Source organism: Bombina bombina, chromosome 4 (assembly GCF_027579735.1).
Source record: "Bombina bombina isolate aBomBom1 chromosome 4, aBomBom1.pri, whole genome shotgun sequence".
Taxonomy (NCBI): domain Eukaryota; kingdom Metazoa; phylum Chordata; class Amphibia; order Anura; family Bombinatoridae; genus Bombina; species Bombina bombina.
The window spans coordinates 1,154,375,818-1,154,398,218 of record NC_069502.1 but is presented as its reverse complement, the minus strand read 5'-3'; the positions used below and the strand labels follow the sequence as shown (position 1 = coordinate 1,154,398,218).

General features: G+C 45.0%; 1 protein-coding gene across 2 annotated transcripts in view; it reads left to right on the top strand.

Annotated features, from left to right (window-relative positions):
* Window positions 1–22,401, top strand: part of NVL (nuclear VCP like) — a 340,971-nt gene that overhangs the window by 138,265 nt on the left and 180,305 nt on the right. For both annotated transcript variants that reach the window (XM_053712596.1, XM_053712597.1), the window contains 3 exons: window positions 2,020–2,238; window positions 16,746–16,850; window positions 20,414–20,476. In XM_053712596.1, coding sequence (XP_053568571.1) covers window positions 2,020–2,238; window positions 16,746–16,850; window positions 20,414–20,476 — 387 coding nt within the window. The remainder of the gene's footprint in view (window positions 1–2,019; window positions 2,239–16,745; window positions 16,851–20,413; window positions 20,477–22,401) is intronic.

Sequence of the window (22,401 nt, the reverse complement as noted above, 5' to 3'; positions counted from 1 at the left end):
TCTTAATTTCTTTTAATTCATTCAGACCCTGGTAAGGCTCATCACTGCATGTCACCATGACAACCATAGGGGTTTTAAATGGTCTGGCCAGAAATTGCCGCTGATTCAGCAGTGCTAGTTCCACAGCTGACATTTTGCAGGGGTCAAACACACAGTAGTGTAGGGTCAATAGTCTAAAAATGACATGCTCTAATGGAATAGAGCATGTTATTTTTTTACTATAATAGCCCTTTAATGATAATGAATTTAGGCTGGTTATTTGGAGCAGATAACTTTACAGTTTTCTCCACAGAAAAGTTTGCTAGCTGGGTGGAATTATGAAGTATCCGGTTAGGAACAATAAAATGTTCTGTTATTTATACGTGTTAATTATACAATTTCTTCTCTGTATAGGTTGCTGTATTATAAGTTGATTTCTTTTGTGCAACAGACATTGAAAAAAAATGTAATATTAACTAATTTTAGCTTAAAGTGATGGTAAATTGTAATGTGCATACAATTCTGAATCTATGCAAAAATTGAACTCTACCTTCTTTCATGAATTTCAATCAAGGATGTGTTTTAACATTATTTTATTTTGATAATCATTATATTCCATAACCCCCATCTGACCGCCCACCACAATATGCTTCATAGCTGAGCCATGCCGTATGCAGTACCGTATGGCTAGCACAGCTATTGGATAAGAGATGAAGCATCACCTCATTTAAAAAAAAAAAAGTTTTGCAGTGAGCGGCCAGATGCGGGTTCTGGACTTTGATTATCAAAATAAAATAATGTTGGGACGTATACTTGATTGATATTCATGAATGAAGATAGAGTTCAGTTTTCGCATAGATTTCGAATATACGCTCATGCACATTACAATTTACCATCTCTTTAATATTGGCTTAAATTTTAGCTGTGTAGTCAGTTACATCAGCCGTGTGTTTTAGCTGTGTAGTCAAATCAGCCGTGTGTTTTAGCTGTGTAGTCAAATCAGCTGTGTGTTTTAGCTGTGTAGTCAGTTAAATCAGCAGTGTGTTTTAGCTGTGTAGTCAAATCAGCTGTGTGTTTTAGCTGTGTAGTCGGTTAAATTAGCCGTGTGTTTTAGCTGTGTGTAGTCGGTTAAATCAGCCGTGTGTTTTAGCTGTGTAGTCGGTTAAATCAGCCGTGTGTTTTAGCTGTGTGTAGTCAGTTAAATCAGCCGTGTGTTTTAGCTGTGTGTAGTCGGTTAAATCAGCTGTGTGTTTTAGCTGTGTGTAGTCGGTTAAATCAGCTGTGTGTTTTAGCTGTGTGTAGTCGGTTAAATCAGCTGTGTGTTTTAGCTGTGTAATCGGTTAAATCAGCCTTGTGTTTTAGCTGTGTGTAGTCGGTTAAATCAGCCGTGTGTTTTAGCTGTGTGTAGTCGGTTAAATCAGCCGTGTGTTTTAGCTGTGTGTAGTCGGTTAAATCAGCCGTGTGTTTTAGCTGTGTGTAGTCGGTTAAATCAGCCGTGTGTTTTAGCTGTGTGTAGTCTGTTAAATCAGCCGTGTGTTTTAGCTGTGTGTAGTCGGTTAAATCAGCCGTGTGTTTTAGCTGTGTGTAGTCGGTTAAATCAGCTGTGTGTTTTAGCTGTGTAGTCGGTTAAATCAGCCGTGTGCTTTAGCTGTGTAGTCGGTTATATCAGCCGTGTGTTTTAGCTGTGTGTAGTCGGTTAAATCAGCCGTGTGTTTTAGCTGTGTAGTCGGTTAAATCAGCCGTGTGTTTTAGCTGTGTGTAGTCGGTTAAATCAGCCGTGTGTTTTAGCTGTGTGTAGTCGGTTAAATCAGCCGTGTGTTTTAGCTGTGTGTAGTCAGTTAAATCAGCCGTGTGTTTTAGCTGTGTAGTCAGTTAAATCAGCCGTGTGTTTTAGCTGTGTGTAGTCGGTTAAATCAGCCGTGTGTTTTAGCTGTGTGTAGTCGGTTAAATCTGCAGTGTGTTTTAGCTGTGTAGTCGGTTAAATCAGCCGTGTGGTCCCGGGGAGAACACTATGATTAATGGCAATGTGCTTATCTCCAGGAGGAGCTGCATAGGCTTCTAGCACTGCTGAAGGAGCACTCTCCGTTGGATGAGGAGCAGATGCAGAAACTCTGTATTGAGATGGGGGATTTCTTGAGTGCTTTACCCAGTGTCCAACCTTCTGCCAAGAGAGAGGGTTTCGCTACTGTGCCGGATGTTACCTGGGCTGATATAGGAGCGCTGGAGGAGATCCGTGAAGAGCTTACTATGGCCATACTGGTGAGAATAGCTACTTATTTTCTAATTTTCTATTTTGTCTGCTGGAGTGTATTAACTTGTTTACAAATCGCATCTTTACCTATTATCTTGTCATTTGCGGTATCCCCACCTATATTTATGTATTATTTACAGAAAACCTATGTAAACAAGAGACAGCAGCAGAAATCATCATCCTGGTGGGGGATGGGAGTGAAAGAGCCCTGCCCAGTTAAAATAGTGTTCCTGCAGTAAATCTGAATTCAGTAACTATTAGCAACTGTGTACCTAAAAATATTGTCACTTCAAGTACTGTATTGTTAATATTTGTATACAAAATACATGTTTTAAAAGTTATAAAGTAGCAAACTTTGCATTTTTTGCAGCCCAAGTACATACCCTTAAAAAAGCCTGGTTTTAATCTGATCTGCTGTGGGCAGATGGAGGCATACAGAAATCTGCAGATCAACTGCAGAGCAGGGCTTCTAAGTTATACACAGCAGGCAGAGCAATGTCTGTTTTGTTTAATATCTTTCTTGTTTTATTTTTTTTAAAGGGACACTGAACCCATATTTTTTCTTTCATGATTCAGATAGAGCATGCAATTTTAAGCAGCTTTCTAATTTACTCCTATTAGCAAATTTTCTTCGTTCTCTTGCTATCTTTATTTGAAAAAGAAGGCATCTAAGCTTTTTTTCTTGGTTCAGACCTCTGGACAGCACTTTTTATTGGTGGATGAATTCATCCACCAATCAGCAAGGACAACCCAGGTTGTTCATCAAAAATGGGCCAGCATCTAAACTTACATTCTTACATTTCAAATAAAGATACAGAGAGAATAAAGAAAATTTGATAATAGGGGAAAATTAGAAAGTTGCTTAAAATTGCATGCTCTATCTGAATCACAAAAGAAAACATTTGGGTTCAGTGTCCCTTTAAGTATTATTTCTGAAGAGTTTTGGGTGTAAATAACAAAAAATGGGCCAGGGCCTTAAAGGACCATGAATCCTTTTGAGATTAAAATGTTTCATTATTTGCAGTACAAAAAAACCCACAAAAATGTTCAATTTAATTTTAATCATTTCATCCCATTTTCTATATAATTGGACTTTTAAAATGGCTCCTTATATAAGGCAAGTGACAATGGGAGTTTGGCTATTAAGAAAGTTACAGCAAGTGAAGTGTTAATCAATTTGGAAAGCTTTCACATTTGGTATTTATGTTCATTTATTACACGACTACATAAAATGTGTTTCTTTTTTAAGACACAATGAGTCCACGGATCATCTTAATTACTAATGGGATATTCACCTCCTGGTCAGCAGGAGGAGGCAAAGAGCACCACAGCAGAGCTGTTAAATAGCTCCTTCCCTCCCTCCCACTCCAGTCAGTCTCTTTGCCTACGTTAGTGATATAAAGTGCTAAAGTGAGGTGTTAGAAAAGATTCTTCAATCAAAAGTTTATTTTTTAAGTAGTGCAAGATTGTGCTGCTTTGTTCTAGGGTGTAGCCGTATTCCATATCAGTCTCTTCAGTAGAGCATTGGTGGCTTTAGAGCAATGGGAACTTGTGGGACATAATTCTCACTGCGCCTCCCATATATTGATGCTGCCCTGCCTCTGGAAAACCTGAGAGATTCTATCTCAGGACTTTCTCTTCATTCTCAGGTCCATGTGAGGGATAGGACCTCTCAAACCTGGAAACTGTCTTGCTACCAGGCAGAAGATGAGGTAAGTGCTCACTTTATTTCTGGGGGTACAACGAAATCTCAGAAAATGTTTGGGAACTTTATTTTTTTACACAGACCTCATCGAATTTGGGCTCCTTATTAAAGGGGTTAACAGAGATGCATTCTCCTAGTTGTTTTAGGGGACACTTGGCAGCTTGGACGCAGGCACTGGGACTGTATAGGACATGTGACTCTCATCTCCCGGCGGTTTCATAACTAATACATAGCCGACCGGGAGATTTCATACTGACAGCCTATTGTATACTGCAGAGAGCGAGCTCAGTGTGAGGGTGTTTAACTCTTAGAGAGGTCATACGGGCTAAGCAGCTGCCTAAGGCATAGGAAAGGAAGCTGAGCAGTCTGTTATTTTGCTCCCGGTCGTTCAGCTTAATAATAATGGTGACCGGAAGAGGGCTATTGAAACACCCACGAGGGGCGGAACTTGCACGGCGCCAATTTGGTTGCGCACCGCTTATTTAGTACTTCCGGTTATCAGAAAGAAGGAGACTAGTAGATCCTAGTGTTTGCGCTTAGGCACCTCTTCCCTTGCACTTCCGGTTAGCAGAGGGAGCGGAAAATATTATGTCAGAGTGTTGCGCTTAGAGACAGCGCTACAGCTGTCGGGTTTTTAACAGAAGGATTAACAGGCACTTCAGCTGGGTTATGCTGAGGTGTAAAGGGGTTAGCTGCCCTAATAAATAAAAAGAGGTTTCCACTTTAAATTTTAAAGAAACAGTTACGGTCTTTATATGTTTATTTGGATAAAATCAGTTAAGACCTTTATAGGATTAATCATCCATACGTCAGTCTGATGGTTCAAGAAGACCCTACAATGCAGGGTTATCAGCTTTAAAGTGTCTACTTCTGTTATTAAACGAAATGCTGCAGGGAGAATGTGGCTTTACATTTCCTTGTTCTTTGTTGTGAGAACCTTTCTACAGGGAGTGCAGAATTATTAGGCAAATGAGTATTTTGACCACATCATCCTCTTTATGCATGTTGTCTTACTCCAAGCTGTATAGGCTCGAAAGCCTACTACCAATTAAGCATATTAGGTGATGTGCATCTCTGTAATGAGAAGGGGTGTGGTCTAATGACATCAACACCCTATATCAGGTGTGCATAATTATTAGGCAACTTCCTTTCCTTTGGCAAAATGGGTCAAAAGAAGGACTTGACAGGCTCAGAAAAGTCAAAAATAGTGAGATATCTTGCAGAGGGGTGCAGCACTCTTAAAATTGCAAAGCTTCTGAAGCGTGATCATCGAACAATCAAGCGTTTCATTCAAAATAGTCAACAGGGTCGCAAGAAGCGTGTGGAAAAACCAAGGCGCAAAATAACTGCCCATGAACTGAGAAAAGTCAAGCGTGCAGCTGCCAAGATGCCACTTGCCACCAGTTTGGCCATATTTCAGAGCTGCAACATCACTGGAGTGCCCAAAAGCACAAGGTGTGCAATACTCAGAGACATGGCCAAGGTAAGAAAGGCTGAAAGACGACCACCACTGAACAAGACACACAAGCTGAAGCGTCAAGACTGGGCCAAGAAATATCTCAAGACTGATTTTTCTAAGGTTTTATGGACTGATGAAATGAGAGTGAGTCTTGATGGGCCAGATGGATGGGCCCGTGGCTGGATTGGTAAAGGGCAGAGAGCTCCAGTCCGACTCAGACGCCAGCAAGGTGGAGGTGGAGTACTGGTTTGGGCTGGTATCATCAAAGATGAGCTTGTGGGGCCTTTTCGGGTTGAGGATGGAGTCAAGCTCAACTCCCAGTCCTACTGCCAGTTTCTGGAAGACACCTTCTTCAAGCAGTGGTACAGGAAGAAGTCTGCATCCTTCAAGAAAAACATGATTTTCATGCAGGACAATGCTCTATCACACGCTTCCAAGTACTCCACAGCGTGGCTGGCAAGAAAGGGTATAAAAGAAGAAAATCTAATGACATGGCCTCCTTGTTCACCTGATCTGAACCCCATTGAGAACCTGTGGTCCATCATCAAATGTGAGATTTACAAGGAGGGAAAACAGTACACCTCTCTGAACAGTGTCTGGGAGGCTGTGGTTGCTGCTGCACGCAATGTTGATGGTGAACAGATCAAAACACTGACAGAATCCATGGATGGCAGGCTTTTGAGTGTCCTTGCAAAGAAAGGTGGCTATATTGGTCACTGATTTGTTTTTGTTTTGTTTTTGAATGTCAGAAATGTATATTTGTGAATGTTGAGATGTTATATTGGTTTCACTGGTAAAAATAAATAATTGAAATGGGTATATATTTGTTTTTTGTTAAGTTGCCTAATAATTATGCACAGTAATAGTCACCTGCACACACAGATATCCCCCTAAAATAGCTATAACTAAAAACAAACTAAAAACTACTTCCAAAACTATTCAGCTTTGATATTAATGAGTTTTTTGGGTTCATTGAGAACATGGTTGTTGTTCAATAATAAAATTAATCCTCAAAAATACAACTTGCCTAATAATTCTGCACTCCCTGTATAGAGATAAAGGGGATTCTCATTAAGTGTCCATAAAATATTACAGTCCACCCGTGCAGTGCCCTGCGCTTCTTCACCAACTCCATCTGGAGTTACTTAGCAAGACATCGCTTCTCTAAGGTCTTTAGCGATATCTGTTGCATTGTCTGTTTTTCCCATGCTGCAGGGAGAATGCTTGATGAAATGTATTTAATCGCATACAGAGTAACTATTGCGAATGTTTATTCCCTAAAGTTAAAAGTGGAAGATACTTCGGTAATATATAAGGGAAACATCTCCGACTCTGTCGGGGTAACTCCTTTGTCTGATACTGAAGTGGTTTTCTGGATCACCTCTGTTTGTTCTAGTTACCCTGAAGGGCTCCGGTATGACTGACTATTTTTATGCGGATTTGTCTCTTCAAATACTTTTGGGAGCAGGAGACAAGGGATTTTCTGCAATGGTGGTTGTCTCTAGATCAGGGTTCTTCAAACTTTTTCCCCCAAGACCCAGTGCCATGATAACACATTTTTATACCACTGTAAGTTAGTTTTCTTTTTTTAAACGTTTTATAACATATTTCCCATAGCATGTCTTTTTCACTTTCCTACCTTACTGCTGTAATCCGTTTTTTAAAAAAATTATCTTTCCAAACCCACTCCGTGGGTAGCAGATACTCTTAGCCAATCCGTTTTGCAAACCGCAGTTTGAAGGTGGCGACCTTAGTTTCGATTGCGCATGTGCGATATTGCGCAACGTCATCAGCTACGTCAGTAACTTCCAGACCGGCTCCGACACAGAAGATTGCGGCGTGAGTAACACAGAAAGCGCATGCGCTATTTGGTCACTGATTTGCAATTGACTACATAATTATATGCAAAAGAGGAGCAAACGATTGGTTATTTGTCGCATACACGTAGGGGCTAAAAAGAGGGCTGGATTACATGACGTTCAACACTAAAACTAAAAAACGGATTTAAAAGTTTGAGGCTTCGTTTTGACAACATTTTAGGTTCATATGTTTGATGTCATGCAAGTAATTTGAAAAATTTTTAGATTAAAAAAAAAAAAGATGAAAGTTTGTAATCCTTTAAGAAATAAACAACATGATAGCTGCAATTTTTGGCAAAGAGACTAAAATATGTGCATGCTTTATTCCTGATTGTAGTCAAATTTGAAAGTGGTGTAAAACGTAATAACACACACTCTCATACAACACACACACCACACACTCATACAACAACAAAACAGGGCAAATACACACTCAATCATACAACCCACACACTCATACAACACACACAAACACACTCTCATGCAACACACATTTTCATGTAACACACATACCACACACTCATACAACACACACACTTTCATATAACACACTAACCCCATACCCTTACAATACACACACTTTCATATAACACACACTCTCTCATACAACACACACACACTTTCATATTACACGCATACCACACACACACACACATTCATACAACACATATAACATACACACTCATACAACACACACACTGTCATACAACACACATCCCACACACTCTCATACACAACACACGCACAGCACACACACAATCTCATATAATACACCACACAAACTCCTACAACACACACACAAGTCGCGACCCAGTACACATGGTGTTGTGACCCAGTAATGGGTCCTGACCCGTGGTTTGAAGAACCCTGCTCTAGATCATCTTTCCCAGGGATCCTGCTTTCGCAGACCATCTTGGGTGATAGTGATTACAGGCGCCATCCTTCTAGGTTGAGGGGGCAGTCTGGGACTCCCTAAAGGATCAGGGAGTTTGGACTCAGTCAGTTTCTGTTCTTCCTATAAATATTCTGGATCTGAGGGCAATCTTCGATGCTCTTCTGGCCTGGCCTCAGTTAGCCTTGGCCTAGTTTATCAGGTTCCAGTCGGAACATAACTTACATCAATCATCAGGGAGGAACGAGAAGTTCCCTTGCGATGACAGAGGTAAACAAAGTATTAAGTGGGCGGAAACCCACTCTTGCTATCTGTCGGCGATCCACATCCCAGGGGTGAATAACTGGGAGGCGGATTTCCTGAGCAGGCAGACCTTTCATCCGGGGAAGTGGGATCTCCATCCGGAAGTGTTTTTCAGCCTGATCCTCAAATGGGGTCAGCCGGAATTTGATCTAATGGCTTCTCGTCGGAATGCCAAGCTCCCGAGATACGGGTTGAGGTCCAGCGACCCCCAGGCGGAGCTGATAGATGCCCTGGCAGTACCTTGGACTTTCAGTCTAGCATAGCTTTTTCCTCCATTTGCTCTTCTTCCTCGGGTCATTGCTTGAATCAATCGGGATATGGCAGTGGGTATTCTCATTGCTCCGTCTTGGCTTCGCAGAATTTGGTAGGCAGATCTGGAGGACATGTCTTCTCTGCCACCTTGGAGACTTCCATTTAGGAAGGACCTTCTGATTCAAGGGCTCTTTCTTTACCCAAATCGGAAGCTGACTGCTTGGAGTGGAATGCTTATTTTTATCCAAGCAGGGTTTTTCTGACTCAGTCATAGAGACCATGATTCAGGCTCGTAAGCCTGTATCTAGAAGGATTTACTATAGGATATGGTGTAAATATTTCTATTGGTGTGTATCTAAAGGCTACTCCTGGAGTAGAGTTAGGATACCTAGAATTTTGTCCTTTCTCTAAGAGGTTTGGAGAAAGGACTATCGATAAGTTCCCTAAAGGGTCATATTTCTGCCTTATCTTTTTTGTTACACAAACGTCTGGCAGATGTTCCAGCTGTGCATTCTTTTTGTCAGGCCTTGGTCAGGATTAGGCATGTGTTCAAGCCAGTTACTCTGCCATGGAGGCTTAATTTGGTTCTCAAAGTTCTTTAAGGGGCTCCGTTTGAGTCTATGCATTCCTTAGATATTAAGTTGTTATCTTGGAAAGTTTTATTTCTTGTTGCTATTTCTTCTGCTCACAGAGTGTCAGAGTTCTCGGCATTGCAGTATGAGTTCCCTTACAGTATTTTTCATTCTGACTAGGTAGTTCTACGTACTACATTAGGATTTCTTCCTAAAGTAGTTTCTGATCGGAACACAGGAGATTGTAGTTCCTTCTTTGTGTCCTAATCCTTTTTCTCAGAAAGAACGACTTCTGCACAATTTGGACGTGGTCCGTGCTTTAAAGTTTTACTTACAGGCGACTAACGACTTTCGTCAGTCTTCTTCTTTGTTTGTGATTTTTTCAGGAAAACGTAAGGGACAGAAAGCTATGGCTACTTCTCTTTCTTTTTGACTAAAGAGTATTATATGTGTTGCATATGAGACTGCTGGACAGCAGCCTCCCAAGAGAGTTACGGCTTATTCCACGAGGACTGTTGCTTCCTCATGGGCGTTCAAAAATGAAGCTTCTGTGGAACAGATTTGCAAGGCTGCAACTTTGTCCTATCTTCACACTTTTTCAAAGTTCTACAATTTTGTCTCAGCTGGGAGAAAGGTTCTTCAAGCAGTGGTGCCTTCCGTTTAGGTTCCCTGTCTTGTCCCTCCCGTATCATCTGTGTACTCTAGCTTGGGTATTGTGACGGACTTCCCCGCTACCCCGACTGGGTAGCGCCGTGGACCGGGTCCTTCCTCTGCCTGGAACAAGTGGCTATGTAGCCCAGGAAAGTGATTTCTATGTAGCCCAGGAAAGTGATTTTAGCTGGAGCTCACCCAAATACCTAGACAGACTAGCCTTCAGGTGAACAAGAACTGATTTTATTGAGAACACACACTCCTTTTATACATACATCTCATCTTGATAACACAAAGGACAATCCCACAATTTTCCCGCCATTCCCGCCCCTCCAGACAGCCAGGCACCTCCATAGGAGCCACAGTCTCACATAATCCCAATACTTAGGGGTGGCGGTTTCAGGTGATCCCGGTGGAGCCGCTGCACTTCCAGGGTGTCATTTTAAAGCTCTCAGTCCCCAGATGCCACAGTCCAAAAATCAGCATGATTCGTTATTCGGGACCGGAGTTTCAGTTTGTTGAAGTTATGGGGTTAGGGGTGTCCAAAACCCCCAGTTCCCAAAGGAGCTCCCCTCTGATAATTGCCACAGCTCTTGTACTCCCTAGCGGCTACCAATCCCCAAAAGAGAGGAGCTCTGGGGCAAAGGGCTGCTGGAGCGACCAGGGGTAAAGTTAGCGGGTGTCCTGTGGCCGACCGGGAGTTCCAGGAGCCCGGCCAGCCTGTGAGGAGTTAGGCGGGTGTCCGTTGTGAGGCGGCCGACCAGGAGTTCCAGAAGCCCGGCCAGCCTAGGAGGGTTTTCCTGGTCATACACCAAACAAAAGCTTCCAGAGATTGAGGTTGCTCTGAGGAGCACAAAACCACTGAGAAACAGCTGGGTTGAAGTCTATAGGGGGGGCAAGGGTTCAGCCCCTGCAGCCCAGTATCCGTGACAACTTCCCCCCTCCAGTTCGGCAGACCCGGCTAGATCCACACACGGGTCGGCCTGGGGATGTCCGAGGAGTTTATGCCACTTCAGTCCGCCGGGAAAGTCCGTCAGCATTCCCATTGCTCTTTCCCGGTCGGTACTGGATGTCAAAGTTAAATGGCTGCAGGGCTAGGCTCCACCTCAACAGTCTCCCATTGTCCCCGGAAACATGGTTGAGCCATACTAGGGGGTTGTGGTCAGTAAGGACGGTGAAGGGTCTCCCATATAGGTAGGGCTGCAACTTCTTCAAAGCCCATACCAGCACCAGACACTCCTTCTCAACCGCTGCGTAGCGTACTTCTCGGGGTAGCAGTTTGCGACTGATGTTAGCAACGGGGTGGTCCTGTCCTTTATCGTCCGCCTGGCTTAGTATGGCCCCCAACCCGAACATGGAGGCATCTGTGTGGACAGAAAAACGTTTGGCTGGGTTAGGAGCGGCCAGTACTGCAGAGATTAAGGCAGACTTAAGACTCTGGAAGGCTTTTTCACACTCGGGGGACCACAGGACCAATCGGGGAAGTCGTTTACGGGTCAGGTCAGTCAGGGTTTTGGCGAGGGTGCTGTAATTAGGGACGAACCTCCGGTAGTAGCCTGCAGTACCCAGAAAGGCAAGGACTTGGGTTTTGGTCCTGGGGGTGGGCCAGTTAGCCACTGCCTCGACTTTGGCAGGCTCGGGTCGCAGCTTACCGCAGCCTACTCGGTGGCCTAAGTACTGAACTTCCAAATGCCCAATGGTACACTTATCTGGCTTCAAGGTTAGGCCGGCGGCTCGAAGACGATCTAAGACGACGCCTAGGTGGACCACATGGTCCTCCCAGGTCTCGCTATAGATGGTGATGTCATCCAGGTATGCACAGGCATAGTCCTGGAGGCCATCCAACAGGCGGTCTACCATTCTTTGGAAAGTGGCTGGGGCGTTCTTCATTCCAAATGGCATGACCTTAAACTGGTATAAGCCGAAGGGAGTGATGAAGGCAGACTTGGGGACGGACTCAGGGCCGAGGGGGATTTGCCAATAACCCTTGCATAGGTCGAGGGTGGTCAGGAAGTGGCCCCGGGCAATTCGATCTAACAGGTCATCTACTCGGGGCATGGGATAGGCATCAGTGGTGGTTCTGTTGTTGAGTCTACGGTAGTCAATGCAGAAACGGGTAGTTCCGTCCTTCTTGGGTACTAACACTACCGGGGAGGCCCAGGGACTGTTGGACGGTTCAATGACACCGAGGTCCAACATTCCCCGGAGCACCCGGTGTATACTGTCCCTGACGGCCTCTGAGACCCTGTAGGCAGCCTGTCGCAGGGGTGTCTGTCCCGGGGTCTCCACCCGGTGGATGACTGTGGTGGTAAACCCAGGGACAGTAGAGAACATGTCACTTCTTTGTTCCAAGAGTCGCCGGACCTGCATTTTCTGTCCGGGCTCTAACCTATCGTCTAGGGATATGTCATCCACCCCCTGGGGGGTGTCAGTAGGTCCAGGAAGCTCCAGCATTGGAAGACTTTCAGAGTCTTCCACTGCCGGCGCACAGATAGCGGCCACATCTCTAGGTCTCTCTATGTATGCCTTTAACATGTTCACATGAAAGGTCCGACGGATCCTTTCATCTGAACACTTCGCTACCAGGTATATGGTGGTGTTCCACAATCCGGTAAGGTCCTTGCCAAGAGGCCTGTAGCTTGTCGGTTTTGACAGGCTTCAGAGCGAGGACCTTCTGTCCCACAATCAGGGTACGGGCATTGCGATCGTACCAACGCTTCTGTCTGTGCTGAGAGGCTTGAAAGTTCTTGCGTACCTGGGCAGCCAGGTCCTTCATCCGGTCTCTGAGTTGGAGTACGTACTCCACAACAGAGTGCTGTTCCCCCCGGTGGCTCCCTCCCAGTGGGCTCGTACCAAATCTAGTGGGCCCCTAACCTTTCGACCATATAGAAGTTCAAAGGGGGAAAAACGGTGGATTCCTGAGGCACCTCTCGATATGCAAAGAGGAGGTGCGGTAGAAATCTCTCCCAGTCCTTGTGAGTGGCCAAGAACGTCCAAAGCAGTTGCTTTAGGGTCCCGTTAAACCTCTCACACAGCCCATTCGTCTGGGGATGGTAAGGATCGCTGTGCAGGGGTTTAATCCCACACAACTCCCAGAGTTGTTGAGTGATTTCTGCAGTGAACTGTGTTCCCTGATCGGAAACCACTTCCCGAGGGAAGCCTACCCTGGTGAATATCCGGAGCATCGCATCTGCTATGGTCTCCGCCGTGATATTGGCCAAGGGGATTGCCTCGGGGTATCGGGTGGCATAGTCCACCACTGTAAGGATGTATTTCTTCCCTGATGGGCTGGGCTGAGCTAATGGCCCCACAATCTCTACTGCCACTCGGCTAAAGGGTTCCTCAATAATGGGCAGGGGATGGAGGGGGGCTTTCGTATGGTCACCTGTCTTTCCTACCTTCTGGCAAACCTCACAGGATTTACAGTATTCCTTAATATCGGCTGTAATGCCTGGCCAGAAGAAGGTTTGAGTCAAGCAGTGGTGGGTCCTTTGCTTTCCCAATTGGCCGGCTAAGGGGATGTCATGCCCTATGTTCAGTAGGTTGGACCGAAACTTCTTCGGTACGACCAGCTGGCGTTTATGCACCGGTCCTTTTCTCCTCTTGGAGATCCGGTACAGGAGCTCTCCCTCCCACTGGAATCATTTGTCTCCGGGGCCCTGGGGGTCAGCAACTACTCGGTCTCGGTACGGGGCTAGGGTCGGGTGGCTCAAGGTTTCTTTGGCGAAGTCAGAGGGGGTCGCCCAGGAGGGGGTGTCAGTAAGTTCGGGGTTAGTGGGGACGGGTAGTCGGTGGAAAGGTAGGTATCGGGGTGGTAGGTCGTACCTGGGTCCCCGGAGTTGGTGAGGTGGCGGGGCATCTGGCCTGCTGGCGGGTAGTCACTGGGCAGGTATCCGGAGAGGCATCCCCCACATAGGTGAACACAAGGTGGCCGAGGTTGTTTCCCAACAGGACCTCGGCAGGGATGTGGTGCATAACCCCCACTTCTACATTGCGGGAGTCGGTTTTCCAGTTCAAATGGACCCAGGCTGTAGGAATCCTGAGGAACTCGCCTCCGGCTACCCCCACAGCAAGGGTGCGCCCAGTGCAGCCGGAGGGGGGAACAAGGTGAGGTTGGGTCAAAGAAACGGTGGCCCCCGTATCTCTCATTCCATGAGCCGCCTGCCCGTTGACCCAGACAACTTGCCGGTGTTGTTGTCGGTTGTCTTGGTCCATTGAGCCGACTGGTGCAAGACACCCACTTCTTCTCCTGTCCACTCAGCATAGGGGTTGGAGCTCGCTGTATGGGCATAATGGGCAGCGGCCTGATAGGTGCGGGCTTGAGGAGACCCCCACGAGGTTGAGGCAGGGTTCCTTGGCGGCTGGGCTGTGGTCATTTCGTTGTCTGGCGGGGCAGTCCCGTATAACATGTCCGGGGTGTCCACACCCATAACACCCCGGGGATGGCTGCTCCCGGCCGGGTAAAGAGGGGGCGGCCAGGTCTGTGGCTGCCAAAAGAATGTTGGGGTTCGAGCTAGAGCGGGTTGCTGGACGGGGGTCTGTGGCTGCCTGGCGCCGGGCATCCACATACCGATCAGCCAGGGCGGCGGCTTGGTCAGCTGTTCTGGGTCCCTTGTCTTTTACACAGTCCCTTATCTCTGCTGGGGTGCGGTTGTAGAACTTCTCCAGGAGGATGAGTTGAACAGCTTCGTCTAGGGTGGTGATGTGGCACCCAGGAGTTCAAGGATCTAGCTAAGCGGTGGGCAAACTCGGTAGACGGCTGCTCCTGTTGTCTTTGTAGTCCCCTGAAGTTTAGCCGGTGAGCCTCCGGGGTAAGTCCATACCGAGCAAGGATGCGCTCCTTCACCCGGTCATAGTTGACTTGATCTTCGGAGGGGACAGTGTGGAAAGCCTCCAAGGCCCTATCGGATAGTTTCCCAATTAAGATAGTAACCCGATCGGCATTAGTGACCCCATGCATCCGGCACTGGGTCTCGAACAGCTGTAGGTAGCGGTCGATATCCTCACTCCCATCATCCTGGAAGGTTCGGAAAGTCCCGTGAGGTCGTTTCTTGGGCCGGGAAGGGGAGTTCAGGGGATCCGGCATGACCCCCCCTATAGACTTCTGAAGCTCCAACATGTGTATCTTGTTGGCGTCAGTCACTATCTGAGTAATGATCTCCTCGGGGGGGTTAGGTCCGTAGAGAGCCAGTTGCCACTGTACCTGCCGCTGTTTGTCGGATGTTGTAGTCCCTGGAGTGGAGGCTGTACTGGGCTGTCCTCCGCTTTGGTCGCTGTCCAACCCACCAGCCTGTTCGCTAGCCCGATCGTCCTCCATCAGTTCGGCTATGAGCACTGCCTTTGTCTTGTGGCCGGCGACTTTCCCTCTAGTCTGCAGCAATGTCCTCAATTCTTCCTTCCGGAGCCCCTGGTACTGCTCTATCCAGCAAGATCTTCAGTTGGTGGTTTGGACGTTCCAGGTAGACGGAAGCATCCCACCGCTGACAACCAATGTGACGGACTTCCCCGCTACCCTGACTGGGTAGCGACGTCGACCGGGTCCTTCCTCTGCCTGGAACAAGTGGCTATGTAGCCCAGGAAAGTGATTTCTATGTAGCCCAGGAAAGTGATTTTAGCTGGAGCTCACCCAAATAACTAGACAGACTAGCCTTCAGGTGAACAAGAACTGATTTTATTGAGAACACACACTCCTTTTATACACACATCTCATCTTGATAACACAAAGGACAATCCCACAATTTTCCCGCCATTCCTGCCCCTCCAGACAGCCCGGCACCTCCATAGGAGGCACAGTCTCACATAATCCCAATACTTAGGGGTGGCGGTTTTGGGTGATCCCGGTGGAGCGACGGCACTTCCAGATGCCACAGTCCAAAAATCGTCATGATTCGTTATTGGGGACTGGAGTTACAGTCCGTTGAAGTTATGGGGTTAGGGGTGTCCAAAAACCCCAGTTCCCAAAGGAGCTCCCCTCTGATAATTGCCGCAGCTCTTGTCCTCCCTAGGGGCTACCAATCCCCAAAAAAGCGGAGCTCTGGGGCAAAGGGCTGCTGGAGCGACCAGGGGTAAAGTTAGCGGGTGTCCTGTGGCCGACCGGGAGTTCCAGGAGCCCGGCCAGCCTGAGAGGAGTTAGGCGGGTGTCCGTCGTGAGGCGGCCGATCGGGAGTTCCAGAAGCCCGGCCAGCCTAGGAGGGTTTTCCTGGTCATACACCAAACAAAAGCTTCCAGAGATTGTGGTTGCTCTGAGGAGCACAAAACCACTGAGAAACAGCTGGGTTGAAGTCTATAGGGGGGGCAAGGGTTCAGCCCCTGCAGCCCAGTATCCGTGACAGGTATTGAATCCCATTAGTAATTAAGATGATCGTGGGCTCATCGTGTGTTAAAAAAGAAAAGAAAATTTATGCTTACCTGATAAATTTATTTCTTTTTTGACACGATGAGTCCACGGCCCGCCCTGTTTCTCTTAGACAGGTTGTGGGTTATGTAAACTTCAGACACCTCTGCAACTTGGCTTTTGCTTTCTCTTCCTAACTTCGGTTGAATAACTGGAGTGAGAGGGAGGGGAGGGGAGGAGCTATTTAACAGCTCTGCAGTGGTGCTCTTTGCCTCTTCCTGCTGACCAGGAGGTGAATATCGCATTAGTAATTAAGATGATCCGTGGACTCATCGTGTCAAAAAAGAAATAAATTCATCAGGTAAGCATAAATTTTCTTTTTATGTCCCTTTTAAATTGAAATTTCTGAAGTTGTGAATTTTATTGTATCATATTTTATATTATCTGTTTATGACTGATTGTTGTTGATGCACATTTTTATTTTTAAGGCACCAGTGAGGAGTCCAGAGCAGTTTAAAGCTCTAGGTTTGATGGCGCCTGCGGGAGTTTTACTTGCAGGACCCCCTGGCTGCGGCAAAACACTACTAGCTAAGGTAACAATGCAATGCTATGTTTTATGTTGCTTAACCCTTTCCTGATGGTTCTTATTTGTCTACATCGGAACAAAGTTCTGTTTTGTAAGTAAAAATTTTAATTGCGCAATCGTTACTGCGATCTCGTGATTTCATTGATGGGATCGGGTCAGGGGGGAGTGCCTATGATGCTAGACACGCCCTCCTGCCCACAATCCCATTCAGGAAGTGCCTATGGCTTCAGTAAAGCTAAACGGCTAGGACGTTCCATGTTCGCCCTAACGGCACTAAAGCCCAGCGCAGTTAGGACGGCATGGAAAGTCCTAATGGCGGAAAGGGGTTAAGAGGTAGCTAGTAGTCATTACTGACAATGCTATGTTATGTTTTATGTTCCTTAAGAGGTACAGTAGCTAGTAGTAATTTCTGACAACATGACACACATGCCTCTTATCCCTGCATATTCATCCTCCTGTATCCTGCCTTCTAATGAGGATTTGTCTCCTTGCTAATTGCTCTGAGACAGTAGTGCCCTATTCCCTGCTTCTGTACACTCAAGTCTAACCAGCTGTGCACTTTTATGTTGTGTGCTGTTTAACCCCTTAATGACCACAGCACTTTTCCATTTTCTGTCCGTTTGGGACCAAGGCTATTTTTACATTTTTGCGGTGTTTGTGTTTAGCTGTAATTTCCCTCTTACTCATTTACTGTACCCACACATATTAGATACCGTTTTTCTCGCCATTAAATTAACTTTCTAAAAATATCATTATTTTCATCATATCTTATAATTTACTATAAAAAATTTTATAAAATATGAGGAAAAAATGGAAAAAAACACACTTTTTTTAACTTTGACCCCCAAAATCTGTTACACATCTACAACCACCAAAAAGAAAACATGCTAAATAGTTTCTAAATTTTGTCCTGAGTTTATAAATACCTAATATTTACATGTTCTTTGCTTTTTTTGAAAGCTATAGGGCCATAAATACAAGTAGCATTTTGCTATTTCCAAACTACTTTTTTTCAAAATTAGCGCTAGTTACATTGGAACACTAATATCTTTCAGGAATCCCTGAATATCAATGGACATGTATATATTTTTTTTTAGAAGACATCCCAAAGTATTGATCTAGGCCAATTTTGGTATATTTCATGCCACCATTTCACCGCCAAATGCGATCAAATACAAAAAATCGTTCACTTTTTCACAAATTTTTTCACAAACTTTCGGTTTCTCACTGAAATTATTTACAAACAGCTTGTGCAATTATGGCACAAATGGTTGTAAATGCTTCTCTGGGATCCCCTTTGTTCAGAAATAGCAGACATATATGGCTTTGGCATTGCTTTTTGGTAATTAGTAGGCCGCTAAATGCCGCTGCGCACCACACGTGTATCATGCCCAGCAGTGCAGGGGTTAATTAGGGAGCTTGTAGGGAGCTTGTATGGTTAATGTTAGCTTTAGTGTAGTGTAGTAGACAACCCAAAGTATTGATCTAGGCCCATTTTGGTATATTTCATGCCACCATTTCACCGCCAAATGCGATCAAATAAAAAAAAAACGTTAAATTTTTCACAATTTTAGGTTTCTCACTGAAATCATTTACAAACAGCTTGTGCAATTATGGCACAAATGGTTGTAAATGCTTCTCTGGGATCCCCTTTGTTCAGAAATAGCAGATATATATGACTTTGGCGTTGCTTTCTGGTAATTAGAAGGCCGCAAAATGCTGCTGCGCATCACACGTGTATTATGGCTAGCAGTGAAGGGGTTAATTAGAAAGTTTGTAGGGAGCTTGCAGGGTTAATTTTAGCTTTAGTGTAGAGATCAGCCTCCCACCTGACACATCAGACCCCCTGATCCCTCCCAAACAGCTCCCTTCCCTCCCCCACCCCACAATTGTCCCCGCCATCTTAAGTACTGGCAGAAAGTCTGCCAGTACTAAAATAAAAGCTTTTTGGGGGTTTAGGTTTTTTTAAAAAATAAAAAAATAATTATTCTGCTGTGTAGGACCCCCCTTAGCCTCCAACCTCCCTGATCCCCCCCAAAACAGCTCTGTAACCCTTCCCTATCTGCCTTATTGGGGGCCATCTTGGGTACTGGCAGCTGTCTGCCAGTACCCAGCTTGCACAAAAAAGGGCTTTTTTTTTTTCTTTCTTAGTGTTATTTTTCTTTCTTATGTATTTTTTTTCTGTAGTGTAGCTTCCCCAAACACCCCCCCCCACCACAAACCCCCACCATCTCATTGATCGTATTTTTTTTTTTATACATTTTTTGAACTGATTGCCTTTTTCTGTAGTGTAGCGGTTCCCACCCGCTCCCTCCCCGTGCACGCGCCCGCCCCCGCCCTCCCGTGCACGCGCGCGCGTCCGTGCGCGCCCCTGGGCATCCCCGCCCACGATCCCGCCCCCCTCCACATCTCCAGGGCCATCGATGGCCGCCACCCACCTCCCGGTACTGCTCCCACCCACCAACGAAGGAAGCCACCGATCTCCGGTGCAGAGAGGGCCACAGAGTGGCTCTCTCTGCATCGGATGGCTTCAAAAGGTTATTGCAGGATGCCTCCATATCGAGGCATCACTGCAATAACCGGAAAGCAGCTGGAAGCGAGCAGGATCGCTTCCAGCTGCTTTCCACACCGAGGACGTGCAGGGTACGTCCTCAGGCATTAACTGCCTTTTTTTTGAGGACGTACCCTGCACGTCCTCGGTCGTTAAGGGGTTAATCTAACTGTATGCTTGCTAGAGAGTGCCAGACGTTCTGTGTGTTTTATATTTTTGTTTTGTCATTTCCCTATGGGTGTTGCACCCAGGCTTGTCTGGGGTTAACTGCCTAAGTGTTGATGAGTACCCAATACTGTGAGTTTTGCAGTGACTTGAGCGGTGTGTACCCAGTCCGGTTTGAGGGTGCAGTCCATTTTGGTGTATACACACACACACATTTACAGACCCATAGACATATACATACATACAGCATGTGTGTATATATGTATGTATGTGTATGTGTATATATATGTGTGTGTATATATATATATATATATATATATATATATATATATATATATATATATATATATATATATATATATATATATATATATACACACACACACATTTACAGACCCATAGACATATACATACATACATACAGCATGTGTGTATATATGTATGTATGTCTATGTGTATATATATGTGTGTGTGTGTATATATATATATATATATATATATATATATATATACACACACACACACATTTACAGACCCATAGACATATACATACATACATACAGCATGTGTGTATATATGTATGTATGTGTATGTGTATATATATGTGTATATATATATATATATATATATATATATACACATACATACACACACTCTTTTTGTTGCTATGCATTCCCACTGCCTGCGTACTGTGGGTTTGTTCCTGTAAAGCACACATCTGCCATCTTACAACTGGATAAAACTTCACAAACTCAGCTTGTTATACAGTAACTGAAGTAAGATATGTTTCTGTGATCTTATTGTTTCCTTGCTAGGAAATGTATTTACCAAAACGTTTACATTGTGTGTTTTAGGCTGTTGCAAATGAATCTGGTCTCAATTTTATCTCTGTGAAAGGGCCAGAGCTATTAAACATGGTGAGTTTTTGTTTTCATACTTTTTATATAAGAATGTATTTAATGCATTACGAATCAGATGCACCAAGTATAAGTAAACTCGTTCGCTTGGACGCAAATGAATTTAACGTGTGCCAGGTTAGCACGACTTCAGAGCTCTGGTTAACTTTTAAGTGAGGCAAAAAAATGGCACAAAAATATCAAGAATACCTTATTAAAAGTACAGTTACACTCATAATAACACTGTCTGATGAATTATTTAAAAAATAAAATTGCATTCAAAAGTTATAAGGGCTCAAAGATATGAGGTCTCAGGTGTTAGGGATTTAACAGAGATACATACATATACATGTCTAAATATGAATACAAATGTATATTTATATATGTTTATATGTGTGTACAGATGTATTTTATTTTACTGTATATTTTCACTACTTATTTCACATTCCAATGTTCTACATTTATAGAAAAATGTCCTTTTTATTCTTAAATACTTATTTATTTATATATATATATATGTATTATTATTATTATTATCAGGTATTTGTAGAGCGCCAACAGATTCCGCAGCGCTGTAAACATAGTCGGTATACAGGATAGCTTTTGTAGGGATCAAGTGGGTAGAGGGCCCTGCCAAGAGTTTCACTGTTGCAGTCGGCTCTTATGAAGCGATCTGCAAACAGCTGGGCTCATAAGCTTACATTCTAATGGGTTCAAGGGGAAAGTAATGGAGTTAGGAAAGGTTAGTGTTGGTTGTAAGCATCCCTGAATAGTAGAGTTTTTAGGGAGCGCTTGAAGCTTTTAAAACTAGGGGAGAGTCTTGTGGAGCGAGGCAGGGAGTTCCACAAGATGGGGGCCAGTCTGGAGAAGTCCTGTAAACGGGAATGTGAGTAAGAGGAGGAGATCCTGAGCTGATCGAAGGGGACAGGAGGGAGAGTATCTGGAGACAAGTTCTGAAATGTAGGGGGGAGCAGTGCAGTTGAGAGCTTTGTATGTCAGAGTGAGGATTTTGTGTTTAATCCTAGAGGCAAGAGGAAGCCATTGAAGGTATTGGCAGAGAGGTGCAGCAGATGAAGAGCGACGAGTAAGGAAGATGAGCCGGGCAGAGGCATTCATAATGGATTGTAAAGGAGCTATGCAGCAGCTAGGTAGACCAGAGAGGACGGAGTTGCAGTAGTCAAGGCGGGAAAGGATGAGAGAGTGGATTAAAATCTTAGTTGTATCTTGTGTAAGGAAATATCTAATTTTAGAGATGTTTTTAAGGTGGAAGTGGCAGGCTTTAGCCAAGGACTGAATATTAGGAATGAAGGAAAGATCTGAGTCAAGTGTGACCCCAAGACATCGGGCATGCGGGATAGGAGTAATGATGGAATTATCAACAGTTATATAAATTTTGGGGGTGGAGACATTGGAAGAAGTGGGGAAAATAAGGAGTTCAGTTTTGGAGGAATTTAGCTTACGGTAGTGAGAGGACATCCAAGATGAGATATGAGAAAGACAGTTAGTGACATGGGTTAGTAAGGAAGGAGGTAGGTTTGGTGCAGAGAGGTAGATTTGGGTGTCATAGGCATACAAATGATATTGAAACCCATGGGACTTTATTAAGGAACCTAATGATGACGTGTAGATTGAAAAGAGAAGGGGACAGAGCCTTGAGGTACCCCAACAGAAAGTGGTAACGGGGCAGAGGATGCTCCGGAGAAGGCTACACTAAATGTACGGTTAGTCAGATAGGAAGAGAACCACGAGAGAGCTGTGTCACAGATGCCGAAGGATTGGAGGGTTTGGAGCAGAAGAGGGTGGTCAACAGTGTCAAAGGCTGCAGACAGGTCAAGGAGGATAAGCAGAGAGAAGCGGCCTTTGGATTTTGCTGTAAGTAGGTCGTTGGTAACCTTGACAATTGCTGTCTCTGTAGAGTGATGGGGACGAAATCCAGATTGCAGTGG